Source organism: Oncorhynchus mykiss, chromosome 6 (assembly GCF_057628025.1).
Source record: "Oncorhynchus mykiss isolate SJ-2025 chromosome 6, ASM5762802v1, whole genome shotgun sequence".
In the NCBI taxonomy this organism is placed as follows: Eukaryota; Metazoa; Chordata; class Actinopteri; order Salmoniformes; family Salmonidae; genus Oncorhynchus; species Oncorhynchus mykiss.
In genome coordinates this window covers 58,790,716-58,807,500 of record NC_143027.1, presented here as the reverse complement: position 1 = coordinate 58,807,500, position 16,785 = coordinate 58,790,716, and the positions used below count along the sequence as shown (strand labels likewise).

The 16,785-nt window shown below is 45.7% G+C and overlaps 1 protein-coding gene across 2 annotated transcripts in view; it reads right to left on the bottom strand.

Moving 5' to 3' along the window:
* Nucleotides 1-16,785, bottom strand: part of LOC110526935 (neural-cadherin) — a 192,279-nt gene that overhangs the window by 90,940 nt on the left and 84,554 nt on the right. For both annotated transcript variants that reach the window (XM_036980609.2, XM_090238425.1), the window contains exons 2-6: nt 16,070-16,267; nt 15,295-15,520; nt 11,828-12,032; nt 8,930-9,041; nt 5,377-5,626 (exon numbers count right to left, since the gene is read on the bottom strand). In XM_036980609.2, coding sequence (XP_036836504.1) covers nt 5,377-5,626; nt 8,930-9,041; nt 11,828-12,032; nt 15,295-15,520; nt 16,070-16,267 — 991 coding nt within the window. The remainder of the gene's footprint in view (nt 1-5,376; nt 5,627-8,929; nt 9,042-11,827; nt 12,033-15,294; nt 15,521-16,069; nt 16,268-16,785) is intronic.

Here is a 16,785-nt window from a genome sequence, read left to right as displayed (position 1 = left end):
GAGGGTAAAAACAGAATTGGTTGAGTGTATGATATGTTGGGCCTAGGTGGAGACAACCGGAGTTCTGATTCCTAATTCTAAGGAGATAGCGGTCGGTAAACAGCTGTTGGCAGCCTGTCACAGTGGAGGGATAACACAAAGCGGCTGGGGTGGAGTGTGAAAGAACGAGTGACTTGGATGACAGCGTTGTGAGGAACTCTGGAGAGAATCAACCAAGCCCAGCATGTCATACAAACACACAAACAAACCCCTACTGTATACTGTAGATAGAACTATACAGTGCATACGCCAAATACAGAATACACAAATAACGCATGAACACCTTAATCTCACACTGCCGGTCACGTTCTTTCCCCCTGGTTGATTCACACGTAAAGACGATCACAGACGGGCGGCGGCAAGCGGCGAAGGTCTCATAGACTTCAACTGGAGTAGGCTGCCAGGCGGCAAAACACCAGGCGGTCCCAAAAGTCTTGAGCGGCCCGCCGCGCACCGTTTACCCGAAGGGCATCGTTCATCTTGTCGACCAATCAAACAATGCGGTTCAACAACAACGCGGTTCAGTTTCCGTTTATCACAGCCCACCGGTAAGCGGCTTAATGCAATTTACACATAAATCATACAGACCAAACCATGTGTATCCTAACACAGACATCTACATTGCCAAGTGAGAGGACTCCTGTCATACATGTACATTTAAAAAGTTACCAGTAAGTAAGCCTGGTCCGAGCCAGAACAGCCAATAGGGGTAGCAGCCATATCTCCTGTTTACCTAGCATGAGGCAGCTTGATGTACAAGTACAGCACACCCCATAAACAAGACGCTAGTCTGCCATGAGGCCTTACCCACAATCCATCTCCTGATTGCTGAGTGCCGAGCAGAGAGGCATCAGGTCCCATTTTTTGTTGTATTTGGTATGACGCCCCCAACCTTGCAGTTTCAGGGCTGACACTCAAGGCCACTGATTATTGCACATACAGTATATTACAGTCCACAAAATGACACTGAAGACACAAAGCCATATAGGAAATAGGGATTGTGCACGATGGAGGGCAGTTATGTCTGTTCTCAGTCTATTCCATTGGCTAACCCTTGGCCCGGGACCCCTAGACTGGGACCCCAAGACTGGGAACCCTAGACTGGGACCCCTAGACTGGAACCCCTAGACTGGGACCCCTAGACTGGGAACCCTAGACTGGGACCCCTAGACTGGGACCCCTAGACTGGGAACCCTAGACTGGGAACCCTAGACTAGAACCCCTAGACTGGGACCCCTAGACTGGGACCCCTAGAGCAAGCTCCAGGACTGGCTATGTTACACAAGCTCCAGATAGTAATGACAGAACAGAAGACGGTCCATTACTGCTGTTAAGAAAATAGGATTTGTTTTATACCCACAGTAAACTAACTATACTGTACAATTGTGGCCTTCAAATCTAGCAGGCCTGTAAATGTAAAGAACACTTCCAGACCTTTACACTGATCTGAGAAAAAAAATCTATTTACTCTCCTCTACACGGGAACACGCATAAAGGTAAACAGACGGCCATGCTCCCACTCCCACAGACTCCCACTCATCCCCCCCCATTCTCAGAATCACTTGTGCTGTGTACGATAGTACACACATAAAGAACTGTACTTTATTTCAAGCAAACAGTCATAGTGATGCAAAAACAAACACATTCCCACACACACACACACACACATTCACACAGACACACACACAGAGATATAAGCCCCACGGTCTTCCCATCTGTCTCTTTCACCAATCACCCTCCCGCTCCATCTCTATTGAAATGTTCCCGTGGATGTGAGCACGTCTAACAGCGGAAAGACAAACAGGGCCTCAAATGTGGGCACAGTATGTTGTCGTTCATCATTCCTCCCACGCTCCACTCTGCTCAGAGCTAGTGGACGCAGAGACAGGACAGAGGAGCGACTCACTCTGACAGACTGACAGAGACGGACTCTTCTACCGAGCCAGCGTGCTCTGTCCGTCCGTCGGCCGGTCTTGTCTGTCTGTCTGTAGTCTGTCTGTCGGGAGTCCGTCTGTAGTCTGTCGGTCTTGTCTGTCTGTCTGCTACTCTCTCCTCCACTCCTCAGTCAGTATAAAAGGAATAATTTTGCTGGGTGGAGAGGGAAAAGCACTCACAGCATGAGCATGGCCTCTGAGAACATTTCCTTTATGTTCCTATCCGCCCATGCCAGTGGATGGAAGCTGCTCAGAATTTCTCTACAATGAAGATCTGCTGTATATTACCCAATCAAGATATCATTTCTTCAGGCAGAAATGAAACAAACTTTTCATGTGTCATATTGTTTACACAAGAGCATTATGCACTATTTCCATGGAAACCATTGTTCCAGTTTCTTTCTTTCATTTGATTTGAATTGATTAGGGCCCTGCCAAGTTGTATTTCAATGGGAATGCAGGCATGACTGTATGGAGCAACAACTTATGCAGAACAAATAAAGAAGATTTAAAAAGTCTTAGAAAAGGATTATCAACTACAATGATACATTCAAAATGAAAAACGAATTCAACTGATCAGTGATCATGTCAAATCAGTTGTCTGACAAATGGAGAGAGGTTTGGAAAAGGGAGGAGAAAAAGGGACAGAATGATGGTGACGAGGAAGCAGAGAGTAAGATGGACGGGTGTCCGGAGAGAGGTACTCGTCATCCGGTCCTTTCCCACACAACTGATTGATGGGTAACAGAGTCGTGCCGACAGGCATTTCATGCTTGTGACTTATGTCCCCGCTTGCAGACGCCACCCCCCCCCCCCTCAACCCCCTCCGCCCTCCCCATGCCACCTGCCTGCTCCAACAACCACCGCCACGGCACAACAGACACCTGCGACCTTTAATCTGTCACCAGCCTCAAACAGCCTTCGTTTCCCATGATGAGATGACACCCTCGTACACCCCCCCCCCACAAACACACACACACACACACACACACAACATCTCTCAAAGACCTTATTTTCACGGGCTCCATTTTCTCTAAAGAATAAAGAGAGGTTCCACCACACCGCAGCGCCTCTCCATCACCTGCCTCAGCCGCTCAAATGTTGTCGCTCGCCGACTCAGGCTGCTGTCCCTCTCTCACCTGTCGCCGTGGACTTTGGCCCAGGCGACGGGGTTCTGACACAGGAGTGACTGACAACTCCCAGTCCGCGAGTGAGTGAATGGCGAACGCGGCAGGCTCCTGCCCAGGCAGACAGACAGCGGTTGCGTATTCCCCTCACAGTGCCAACTCTCCCGCTCATTATCTTAGCCCATCAATCTCATTTCACCCCAAACTCCAGCTACTGTTCCATCAGAGTCTTCCTACATCCTCCCTCCCGTCAGCCAACCAGCCAGCCCGCCTCCACCACACCAGAGACACGGACGCTCTGTCACCCCATTTCCCTCCACAATGACTGACATCAGCCGCAATATAATTAGCCAATTTACCCAAAACATCTATTACATATTAACGACTGACGAAACACACAGCGCCGGACCGAGACTGGCTTGTTGTTTGTGCTCATTAGTATCTCTCCATCTTCTGTAACATCAACAGATTGCCGGGGCTCTGTGAATACATGTATAAATATCACTCTGCCTATCCAATTCACTCATCACTCAGGTTACTGTCGGCCAGCAAACAATTCCTGTAATGATCTACTTAGTGTACACCGGGCTGGGTGACAAGACTCATTTTGTCGATTTCACCAGCAACATGCCATTTTCGAATGAAAACCTTGTAACTCTATTTCTGGCTTTTTTTGAAATATACATTTATTTATTTATTTTTTTTTACATGTATTGAAAGCAGTGACTCCCCTCAATATTCGCTGAACATTTCATGAGCCTCGGCCCACGAAAATGTATTCAAAATATCTTCTGAAGTTTCGTTGTATGTTCGTTAATAGGAAAATATGTTTATTTTTATTTTTTACATTTCCTGAAAAGTTTGTTTTGGAGATGAGGTTTTCGTCTGATGGCGATGAACAGCAACGTGGAGCCAACCGAGTGGCAAATGAAACTGGCTGATCCAATTGAGCCCAATAGAAATAACAGTCTGACGGCCATCACCAAGTTAGTCAATCATTGTTTTATGCATTAGAGAATATCTGTAGACTAACAATGACAATTCACTGTAGATCTCTGTAGAATGGACAGAGCATGACGGGAAACTGGTGATGCTCCTGCTGACAGGAAATCAATTCTTCCCACAAAACCCCCAACAGAGTCACACAGCAATAACACACACGCAGACCCACACACAGCCTCCCATTACAGCACACAGAACCCCATCCACCTACCCACACCACAACTAAACGCTAAGTCATCTACATAGAGCATCCATATCAGCAATTCATACCCAGCCACACCCACACACTGGGTCCATGCCACTGGTTCATCTGAATGATTCAAACAGACATCCCTGGCGGGCAGTTGGTTCTCCCTCTCCATCTCTCTATCCCCCTACTCTCTCACTCTTATCTCACTCTGTCTGACCCACTCCATCTCTCTCAACTCTTTCCCTACCTCGTCATCTCTCTCTGAAAAACAGACGTGTACTTCAGCACGCACACACACACACACACACACACACACACACACACACACACACACACACACACACACACACACACACACACACACACACACACACACACTGCCCTGGTGTTGGCGTTATTCTCTCCACGACAACTAAAGGCATGGCTGATTGAACCTGCCTCACCAATTTGCAGAGCTAGCTGACAGAAAATTGTCCAATTAAAAGAGCCACAGGCCAGAGCAACGCCAGAGGTGGAAAAAAAAAACAGCTCAATGCATCACAACAGATCGGCCCGGAACAGCAGGGTAATGCGGCATTTAAAAAAAGGACTGTGCGGATGAGCTAATACAGGGCAGGAAACATGCCCAAGAGGAACAGGACAGATAGAGATGTTTAAATCCCAGTTTCTGTTTCTTTTTTTTGTTGTTGTTGTGTATTTTGTTTTGAAGGGGTTTTGGTTGTAGACCAGCGGCAGCTGTAGGGGATTTGGGGAATTGGCAGCCATGTGGAATTCTGGGAAACTGCAGCTGCACTGGATTGTGGGAGGAGGCAGCTGTGCAGAGCCGAGGAAAGTGAAATGGCATGGCCTAGGCTGACAAATAGGCAACGGGTGAGGGTTAACAACAAGAAGAGCAGGCAGGGTGGAAGGAAAATGGCGAGTAGAGAAGGGAGATATGTGAATAATACAAATAATGAAATAGGCGTTCTGCTTAAACGTTGACGATGATGATGATGATAATGATGGCCATGGCGATGATTGTGATCACCGCGCTCTTCCTTAAGATGTTAATAGTGATGAAGAGGAGAAGCAGTACTGTACTCACACATGCTGGGAGAACTCGGGGACCTCGTCGTTGACATTGGCCATGCGGATGCGCACAGTGGCTGTACCTGTCCGGGGCACATCTCCCTTGTCCACAGCCATCACCACAAACTCATACAGGTGGTTGGGCCTCTCATAGTCCAGCTGCCCTGCAGGGAAAATGGTGCCGTGGGGAGAGATGCTGAAGTCTGGGCTCAGAGTGTAGTAGGACAACTCAGCGTTCAGGTCCGAGTCACAGTCACTGGCAGACACTAGAGCGAGGGAGAGACAGGGGGGAGAGGGGAGGTTAGATAAAGACATCTCTCTGTGTCCTTCAACATCATCTAACCAGAACTAATATGCCCAACACGTGACCCTAGTCTTAATTACTATTGTTTTTCCATGCATGTTCGCACATTTCTGTATCGCATCAAACTGAAGGTTAGGAATGGCATTTTCCCAAATGTCTATTTTTGTGTTGAAAACATACTGGAGTAGGGCTACGGTCAGAGTGATTGCCTTGCTAAAAGAGAGGGCTGTGTCTGGGACTGGGATCAGCATATTTTCCGCTAACTAGTCCTTTTCACCGTGTACTCCTGCATTCTGCTATTCTCCTTAGATTGCATTCAGTATACTCTCTACCTCACTGTATCATGTAGACCAACAGCATCCAAGACACAGGAGGTTGGTGGCACCTTAATTGGGGAGGACGGATTGTTGGTATTGACGGGAGAGGAATCATTATTCTGAGCCGTTCAGCGGCCTCCACTGATCCACGGGAACCTAGTCCGGTGGATTTAAATGTCACCAACAACACTGTCAAAGATGAGCATTATCCTTGATGACACATATCCATATATTGTGGAAGACTTCTTAAATCAAAGTCAATATTTCATTTCCTCAGTATGCACTTGCTGATTTAGCAATGAGGGTCATTTGAATATCCATCGATACTGAGCCAGTGAGGCTCTAAAAGGATTGCTGGGCTAACTGACAGCCTCCTATGGTCTGCCCTCACCACAGAACAGAGCTGTAGGAGACAGATTAATGAACCATGATGTGTGGTGCTGTTTACCATGTCACTACTTCGGCTTTAAAACCAGTCTAAATCCATATACAGTGCCTTGCGAAAGTATTCGGCCCCCTTGAACTTTGCGACCTTTTGCCACATTTCAGGCTTCAAACATAAAGATATAAAAATGTATTTTTTTGTAAAGAATCAACAACAAGTGGGACACAATCATGAAGTGGAACGACATTTATTGGATATTTCAAACTTTTTTAACAAATCAAAAACTGAAAAATTGGGCGTGCAAAATTATTCAGCCCCTTTACTTTCAGTGCAGCAAACTCTCTCCAGAAGTTCAGTGAGGATCTCTGAATGATCCAATGTTGACCTAAATGACTAATGACGATAAATACAATACACCTGTGTGTAATCAAGTCTCCGTATAAATGCACCTGCACTGTGATAGTCTCAGAGGTCCGTTAAAAGTGCAGAGAGCATCATGAAGAACAAGGAACACACCAGGCAGGTCCGAGATACTGTTGTGAAGAAGTTTAAAGCCGGATTTGGATACAAAAAGATTTCCCAAGCTTTAAACATCCCAAGGAGCACTGTGCAAGCGATAATATTGAAATGGAAGAAGTATCAGACCACTGCAAATCTACCAAGACCTGGCCGTCCCTCTAAACTTTCAGCTCATACAAGGAGAAGACTGATCAGAGATGCAGCCAAGAGGCCCATGATCACTCTGGATGAACTGCAGAGATCTACAGCTGAGGTGGGAGACTCTGTCCATAGGACAACAATCAGTCATATATTGCACAAATCTAGCCTTTATGGAAGAGTGGCAAGAAGAAAGCCATTTCTTAAAGATATCCATAAAAAGTGTTGTTTAAAGTTTGCCACAAGCCACCTGGGAGACACACCAAACATGTGGAAGAAGGTGCTCTGGTCAGATGAAACCAAAATTGAACTTTTTGGCAACAATTCAAGACGATATGTTTGGCGTAAAAGCAACACAGCTCATCACCTTGAACACACCATCCCCACTGTCAAACATGGTGGTGGCAGCATCATGGTTTGGGCCTGCTTTTCTTCAGCAGGGACAGGGAAGATGGTTAAAATTGATGGGAAGATGGATGGAGCCAAATACAGGACCATTCTGGAAGAAAACCTGATGGAGTCTGCAAAAGACCTGAGACTGGGACGGAGATTTGTCTTCCAACAAGACAATGATCCAAAACATAAAGCAAAATCTACAATGGAATGGTTCAAAAATAAACATATCCAGGTGTCAGAATGGCAAAGTCAAAGTCCAGACCTGAATCCAATCGAGAATCTGTGGAAAGAACTGAAAACTGCTGTTCACAAATGCTCTCCATCCAACCTCACTGAGCTCAAGCTGTTTTGCAAGGGGGAATGGGAAAAAAATTCAGTCTCTCGATGTGCAAAACTGATAGAGACATACCCCAAGCGACTTACAGCTGTAATCGCAGCAAAAGGTGGCGCTACAAAGTATTAACTTAAGGGGGCTGAATAATTTTGCACGCCCAATTTTTCAGTTTTTGATTTGTTAAAAAAGTTTGAAATATCCAATAAATGTCTTTCCACTTCATGATTGTGTCCCACTTGTTGTTGATTCTTCACAAAAAATACAGTTTTATATCTTTATGTTTGAAGCCTGAAATGTGGCAAAAGGTCGCAAAGTTCAAGGGGGTCGAATACTTTCGCAAGGCACTGTATATCTAATCTTTCAGATCCACTTCAGCCAATCCCAGGGCTTGTTGCTGTGGCCTGGGCTAGCCCTAAAAATGGAGCCGGATGATGTCCAGTGTAAAGTCTCTCTCTCTCTCTCTCTCTCTCTCTCTCTCTCTCTCTCTCTCTCTGTGTCTGTCTGTCTGTCTGTCTGTGACACAATCACAGCCTCCTGTTCGGGAACCCACTAATCCCAGGAACAAGAGCCTAATCTCGGTTTCTTCACCTTAAACCGTCGGACCAACACACAGTGAATAAAAAAAAAAGAAGCTTTTATTGAAATGTAATTGAGATCTTACACGCCCCCATAGATGTGACCCAGATATGCTGTTCTCACGGCTGCTTACAAGTCTGTAGGAAAAAGTCCTGTTACGTTCAGATTCATAGCGATAATTGCAGTGTGTCACATCCGCCGGTAGGTACTGTAGGCCCCTACGCACCTGTTGAGCATAGCAGGCACACCACACCTGCTGGGGCTCCTTTTTCCAAACACACCTGCCTCACAGTGGTCTCACAGCAATGTCTGCCAAAGAAAGGCTGTTCATCAGCAAGGGTACACCTCTGGTACTACGCAAATCAAGTACAGGGAGAGACTTGACAAAAAAAAAGGTTGCTGATGTTCACATGTAAGTCCTCTCCTCACCCACCAGCATGGTGAACATAGCCTTACAGAATAACACAGAACTCCTGTGACTACACTACAGAGAATATGTGGAGCTTCGTGTGGTCTTAGGAACAGAACTGTGCGTTGTCCCTGGCCATTAGAGTGGACGGGGGGAGGGGGGAGAGAGTGTACGTGTATGGCTCCACTCACCTTGTAGCAGAGAGGTTGCCGTGGTTACAGTCTCCGGCACACTGTCTTTGCTGTAAATGGACTGCAGGAACTCAGGAACACAGTCATTTTCGTCTGTGATGATCACACGCACCTGTTTAATTAGGAGAGAAAATGATTCATACGTGATTCAGTTTAGAGAGAGAGAGAGAGAGAGAGAGCGAGAGAACGAGAGAGACAGAGAGAGAGTAAATTATTCTCCTCCTCCACGTAATTTGATAGTTATCTTTAGGCCTTTGATAGATTAATTGTTAAACCTAATGAACTGTCTTTCCATGAATTTCTTTTAACAGCTCAGCTAATACAATCTATTTAAACTGAGAAGAAAGTGAGCTCGAGACACTGAGTAAAATGTGAGTATAATACAGTTGAAGGTAAAGTATAATACATTGCAGGGCAGAAAGGTTTGAGCTTGGGGTGTGCCAGGGAGCAAGAGTCATTCATATCTGGGCTTCTGAAAATGTCTGATTGTGGCCAGTCTGGGGAGAGAGCCAGTAATCGTCCCTGGTGTTTATCACAGGAGAGAAAAAGCTGCTTTCAGTAGATTGCCCTTTCACTACTAACAGTCAGAGCCAAACTCCACAGCACTGGCTAAGCAATCCCCCAAGAGGTTCAACAGGGTCAGAAAAAGAAGAAAAAAAAGATGAAAAAGAGAAGAGATGCTCTGCTGCTGCTATTTCCTTCCCCGTTCCACCCCATCTCCTCCTCCTCCTCCTCTGCCCTTCCTCTCCTCTGCAAGAGGAGCAGCGAGGTAACAGGGGATTACAGCGTGCTCCTCACTGTAATTCACACTGATACAGCCACGGAGAGAGAGAGAAAAAAAAATGATCACACAAAATGAACATAATCCTCCAAAAATCCACACCTTTCCCCTCCCTCATTACACCATGCAGTCAGCGCTTAGCGGTGTGCTCAAAAGGTGTGTGCGTTCGTAAGCGCCTGTTCTTTGTTATCTGCCGTGAGCAGCAGTCACATCCCTATCCTGGCTCGGAGGGACACAGACTTCACCGATTTACATAGAGGCTAGGATTGCTTACCCAGGCCCGTTAACTAATAACCCAGCTAGCCACCAGACGGAGAACCTGTGGTGCGGCGACTCTCGAGCAAGTGAGAGGGTCTCATGATCAATACCAGCAGGGAGACACAATGCAGCCTTGGTTTCCTCCTGTGACTACTAGGAGAGAACCGCTGACATGAAATACAGCGTGTTGCCGGGCGAACACGGCAGCCCCATGGCCAGAGCACTGCTCTGCTCTGCTATTCATTAGGGGGGTAAGGAGAGCTGCCTGCCTGCAATAACAGCTGTTCTCTTCCAGTCCAAGAGCCTGCAGCTAAGGAGCAGAACACGCAGTCAGACTCGGAGCATTCTTCCAATGTCAGAGTCTCTCTGAAGAACAAAACAACAAGAACATCAGCTGACCCCCTTTTATCGCACACCACGACTACGCCACCAAAGCACACAACTGTTCTGTTAGAAGAAGCACAGTAATGTGAGCTCCCAGAGGCAGCTAGCGAGGAGAGAGGGGGGAAAGGAGAGAGAGAGGGTTGAGCTGGGCAGTGCAGTGATGGAACAGAGGGCTGAATTTGATGTGAGAGCCAGTCAGCTCTGATAAGGCTGAGGAACCACGGCATGTTGTGGAGGGGCTGGGCAGGTCACTGGCTGGTTAGGTAACTAATGGTGCTACAAAGTATTCGCTGCAGTAGGAGAAACGCCTGGAATCTACCTGCAAATTAACAAAGCGGATTCAAAGTTCAGGGCCTTTTCACAACTCAGTCTCTTCGGAGGCAGCTTTGACTGCTTGACTGTTTGGATGTACATTTTTGGAGGTATGTGATGAACGTTGAACAGCTGTGCCCTGTGTCACGGGCAGGACAGCAAGGGTTGGACAGGGCAGGACAGGAGTGTGGGCAGTCGGAGCAGGGCACGAGCACGGGCCGCAAAACATCTCCCTCCCGGCTCTCTCTGTATCTCTCCCTCCTCCCTTCCCATCCCTCCAGCCTCTGTCTAGCTTTCTCTCTCCCTCTCTCCCTTCCTCTAGCCTCCTTCTCGCTTCCTTTCTCTCTGTGTCTGTCTGTCCGTCTCTCTCTCTCACTCGATCTCTCCGTCCCACCCCCCCCCTCCCTCCTTCCAGCCTCCCTACTCTCCCTCCCTCCCTCACTCCCTCTTCTTCCGCACCAGGCATTCACTGAGGACTCTTTCTGGACATAAAGCTCACAGGATTAGACAGATCTCAGTAGCAGCTGTCAGTCTTTTCTCTCTCCCCTTCATGTTTGTTCCCACATTTTGTTTGGCTCTGTGCTCTACTGTTGTGCCTGAGGACAGGGAAGACCAGTGGATGGCTGAGCAGTGAAGATGTCTGTCTTTCTGCTGACGTTAACTAGGCGTGATGCTCATGTTGAGGCGGGGCACCACAGAAGAGAAACACTGGGAGCCATTCTCTAGTCTCTCCCCCAGGTCCCCCGTCCATGTTTAATTAGCAGTGAAGGCTGGGATATCTCCCCAGCACTGAGACAACAAACTAGACCACCCAACATCATACATGTTCCCATTATTCTTGTTCATGTAGCCGTTGCCCATGTGTTCTCTCTGTTCAAGCATCTTAGCAGCTCTATTAATTGATATTCCTAATCAGAAGGATAACCTAGCGAACCCTGTGAGAGGCGTTACATGATGTGTGTGTGTGTGTGTGTGTGTGTGTGTGTGTGTGTGTGTGTGTGTGTGTGTGTGTGTGTGTGTGTGTGTGTGTGTGTGTGTGTGTGTGTGTGCGAGAGAGAGAAAGAGAGGTTCCAAGGCCAGCCTGGACCCATACACACACACACACATACACACAGAAAGGCTGGCTCTTTCAGTTGCAGAACACTTGTAGGTGGGACACTCACCTCAGCAGCGCTGCTCAGACTGTCCTGGTCCTCGCTGGCCCTGACCATGAGCAGGAAGCTGTGCTGGTCCATCTCAAAGTCTATGGTCCTGGTCAGAGTGATCTCCCCTGTGTCCGCCTGCATGCTGAACAGACTGCTGGGATTGATGAGCAGGCTGTAGCTGATTGGTTGCTTCTGGAAGGACACGGCTGGAGTTGCCAGGAAGCTGCCGGAGAGAGGGGCGGGAAAGGGAATTATTTATTTATTAGGATCCTCATTAGCTTATGCTCATGCAGCAGCTACTCTTCCTGGGGTCCACACACAACATTACATAATATATAACTTTTATAAACAAGAACAGCTCAAGGACAGAACTACATCAATTGAAAATTCCTGTACTGACAAAACACTGAGAAAATGATTGATACATGATTCAGTTTAGAGAGAGAGAGAGAGAGAGAGAGAGAGAGAGAGAGAGAGAGAGAGAGGGGAGAGCGTGTGAGTGAAAGAAAGAAAGAACGAAAGAAAGAAAGAAAGAAAGAGAGAAAGAGAGAGAGAGAAAGTAAGAGAGAGATAGAGAGAGAGAGAGAGAGAGAGAGAGAGAGAGAGAGAGAGATGGGGGGCAGAGCGTGTGAGTGAAAGAAAGAAAGAAAGAAAGAGAGAGAGAGAGAGAGAGAGAGAGAGAGAGAGAGTGAGTGAAAGCAAGAAAGAAAGAAAGAACGAAAGAAAGAAAGAGAAAGAAAGAAAGAAAGAAAGAAAGAAAGAAAGAAAGAGAGAGAAAGTAAGAGAGAGAGAGAGAGAGAGAGAGAGAGAGAGAGAGAGAGAGAGAGAGAGAGAGAGAGAAGATGAACACATCTAGCATGGTTATTCAGTTTAGCGATGAGACAGAGAGATGGGAAATGTAGAAACAGGACTAAAGTTTTCTGGTTTGTGTAATGTGTACCACAACGGCAATGGAGTTATGTCTTGTGGTACACATCCCTCAGGCACTCAGCAGGAACAATCACCACAGATGTTACTCTTTCAACTGATGGGTGTGTGATGTAAGTTCCTGTCAATCAAAATAGAGAAGCAACTGGAGAGATTATAGGAGGCAGGAGGCCAAAGGTCAAATCCCTTACAGTAACCGCCACAGGCTATAATATAGTGTGTGTGTGTGACAAACCATCGTTGGTCATATATTGAATAACTACGTAGGCATGATTTATATGAACTTATGGCTCAATGCATATTGTTTTCGGTATTAACATGTCTGAGATTGTGTGTGAATGTGCACTGTTAAAGTGTGATAATGTGTGCATATCATTGGCAATCGGTACTATGGTTATGTATTTAAATTATTTGTGAATACAAGTGAATTATTTTCATGCCGACTTGTTTTTTTTTAAACTAAGACCTTCATAACCTCTGGTTTTACATTATGTATGTGTATGGACGTGACTGTCCGTGTTTGTGTGCAATTGTTTGTTTGTGTGTGTGTGTGAGCCTATGTGTGCGTGTGTGTGTGTGCGTGTGTGACTATGTATGTGTGCACATGTGTGTGTTTCTTTGTGTGTGTGTGTGTGTGTGTGTGTGTGCGCGTACATGGATGTGTGCATGCGTGCGTGAGTGTGTGTGTGACTTTGCAGGTGTGAGACTCAGAGGAATCTGGTGGGAGGAGCTATCGGAAGACGTGCTCATTCTAATGGCTGGAATGGATTTAATGGAACGGTATTAACTATATATATATATATATACATATACAGTGCCTTGCGAAAGTATTCGGCCCCCTTGAACTTTGCGACCTTTTGCCACATTTCAGGCTTCAAACATAAAGATATAAAACTGTATTTTTTTGTGAACAATCAACAACAAGTGGGACACAATCATGAAGTGGAACAACATTTATTGGATATTTCAAACTTTTTTAACAAATCAAAAACTGAAAAATTGGGCGTGCAAAATTATTCAGCCCCTTTACTTTCAGTGCAGCAAACTCTCTCCGGAAGTTCAGTGAGGATCTCTGAATGATCCAATGTTGACCTAAATGACTAATGATGATAAGTACAATCCACCTGTGTGTAATCAAGTCTCCGTATAAATGCACCTGCACTGTGATAGTCTCAGAGGTCCGTCAAAAGCGCAGAGAGCATCACGAAGAACAAGGAACACACCAGGCAGGTCCGAGATACTGTTGTGAAGAAGTTTAAAGCCGGATTTGGATACAAAAAGATTTCCCAAGCTTTAAACATCCCAAGGAGCACTGTGCAAGCGATAATATTGAAATGAAAGGAGTATCAGACCACTGCAAATCTACCAAGACCTGGCCATCCCTCTAAACTTTCAGCTCATACAAGGAGAAGACTGATCAGAGATGCAGCCAAGAGGCCCATGATCACTCTGGATGAACTGCAGAGATCTACAGCTGAGGTGGGAGACTCTGTCCATAGGACAACAATCAGTCGTATATTGCACAAATCTGGCCATTATGGAAGAGTGGCAAGAAGAAAGCCATTTCTTAAAGATATCCATAAAAAGTGTTGTTTAAAGTTTGCCACAAGCCACCTGGGAGACACACCAAACATGTGGAAGAAGGTGCTCTGGTCAGATGAAACCAAAATTGAACTTTTTGGCAACAATGCAAAACGTTATGTTTGGCGTAAAAGCAACACGGCTCATCACCCTGAACACACCATCCCCACTGTCAAACATGGTGGTGGCAGCATCATGGTTTGGGCCTGCTTTTCTTCAGCAGGGACAGGGAAGATGGTTAAAATTGATGGGAAGATGGATGGAGCCAAATACAGGACCATTCTGGAAGAAGAACCTGATGGAGTCTGCAAAAGACCTGAGACTGGGACGGAGATTTGTCTTCCAACAAGACAATGATCCAAAACATAAAGCAAAATCTACAATGGAATGGTTCAAAAATAAACATTTCCAGGTGTTAGAATGGCCAAGTCAAAGTCCAGACCTGAATCCAATCGAGAATCTGTGGAAAGAACTGAAAACTGTTGTTCACAAATGCTCTCCATCCAACCTCACTGAGCTCGAGCTGTTTTGCAAGGAGGAATGGGAAAAAATGTCAGTCTCTCGATGTGCAAAAACTGATAGAGACATACCCCAAGCGACTTACAGCTGTAATCGCAGCAAAAGGTGGCGCTATACAGTATTAACTTAAGGGGGCTGAATAATTTTGCACGCCCAATTTTTCAGTTTTTGATTTGTTAAAAAAGTTTGAAATATCCAATAAATGTCGTACTTCATGATTGTGTCCCACTTGTTGATTTTTCACAAAAAAATACAGTTTTATATCTTTATGTTTGAAGCCTGAAATGTGGCAAAAGGTCGCAAAGTTCAAGGGGGCCGAATACTTTCGCAAGGCACTGTATATATGTGTGAGCCCGTCCTCCTATAGCTCCTCCCACTAGCCTCCTTTGCTTCACATGGGAGTATGTGTGACTTTGTGTGTGTGTGTGTGTGTGTGTGTGTGTGTGTGTGGTACTCACGGCTCTCCCTCTGGTGTGTTCTCAGGTAGGGAAATAATGAAGGATGCGTTGGAGAACTGTGGTGCTCTGGCTCCTGCTATGACTGACACTACCACCGGGGGACTACGGCTACCCAGCCGGTCAGCAGCCACCACTGTCAACAGGTACTCTTTGTCCCTCTGAAGTGGCAGCCCTGTGGTCCGGACATGACCACTCTTTCTGTCCACCTCGAAACGCCCGTCACCACCTGCAGTTAGGAGACAACGGAGGAGTTTATTTTCTAAATATATATTTGAAGGTATTTTCTGACTAGAAAGGGAGAGAGAGGTCATGTTGAAGGGCAGTAAGCCAGATTTCAACCTTTGACGTGTGTGCAGGAGGCTGGACCAGCCAGGCCACAACAACTTTTTTTTCTGTCATTGATTCATAGAACAGAACGTCCGGTATGTTCCATATTAGAGGGACAGCTGCACAGCAATAATTAACCTTTTAAAACGCATTGAAAATGAAGTTCAGATGGAATCTAATATTAGAGTCATTGACGCACAGATTCACATATACAATGCCACCCACAGGCAATTTCATTCTGTCGAACTTCGGCAATTGTACACATATGACATAAGGTAAGGCACATGATTAACTAATTAAATTACAAATTATAAGCATAAAGGTATAAAAGCATTTATAAAACCAAATGAAACCATATAAAATAATGTTTTTTTCTCTTTCTATTACAATGCCGATAGTTGATGTACTCAATGAAATTGTGCTCAATCACTGGACAGGAAGCACCTACCATCAGACAGGAAGTACTCCACCTCCCCGTTGTTGCCCTCATCTCCGTCTTGGGCGCGGAGCTTGTAGACCAGTGACCCGGCCAGGGCGTTGGGAGATACCACTGCCAGGTAGGGGGAGGGAACCATGGTCCATTCCGGAACATTGTCATTCACATCAGTCACCGTCAGCTCCAGCCGTACCAGGTACCAGTCTGGACCTGTATGACAAAGTGAAAAGAAAGAAGCCTGTGATCAAATAATCCACTCCAAATCATCCCTTCTGTTTGCAACAGGGACGTTAAAAGGAGCATAAAAAACGATTCAACTTCATATGCATCATCTCCAGCACCACCCCAACATCAACATGCATTATGTGAAAATGGAGCGTTTCTATGTTTTGTAGTAAAAAATGTAGAGGAATAAAAAGTTTTTCCCATGACATCATCAGGGTGCATCCTGTTATTTTTTTAAAAACCAATTATGAGTAGTCATTGCCTACTAATAGTCTACTAATTGGTTGATGATGTCATTGGAAACACTATCTTCCTCTATATTTTTTTACGGCAAAACATTGAAATGCGCAATTTTCACATATGTTGATGTTGGAGTGATGCTGGAGATGACACATATGAAGTTGATTTAATTAAAAAAATATTATTGTGTAAGTAGTCCTGCAAGACAACATGACAAAGAAATCAACTTTTTGGCTTAAATTAAAAACCACAGGATTGGGTCA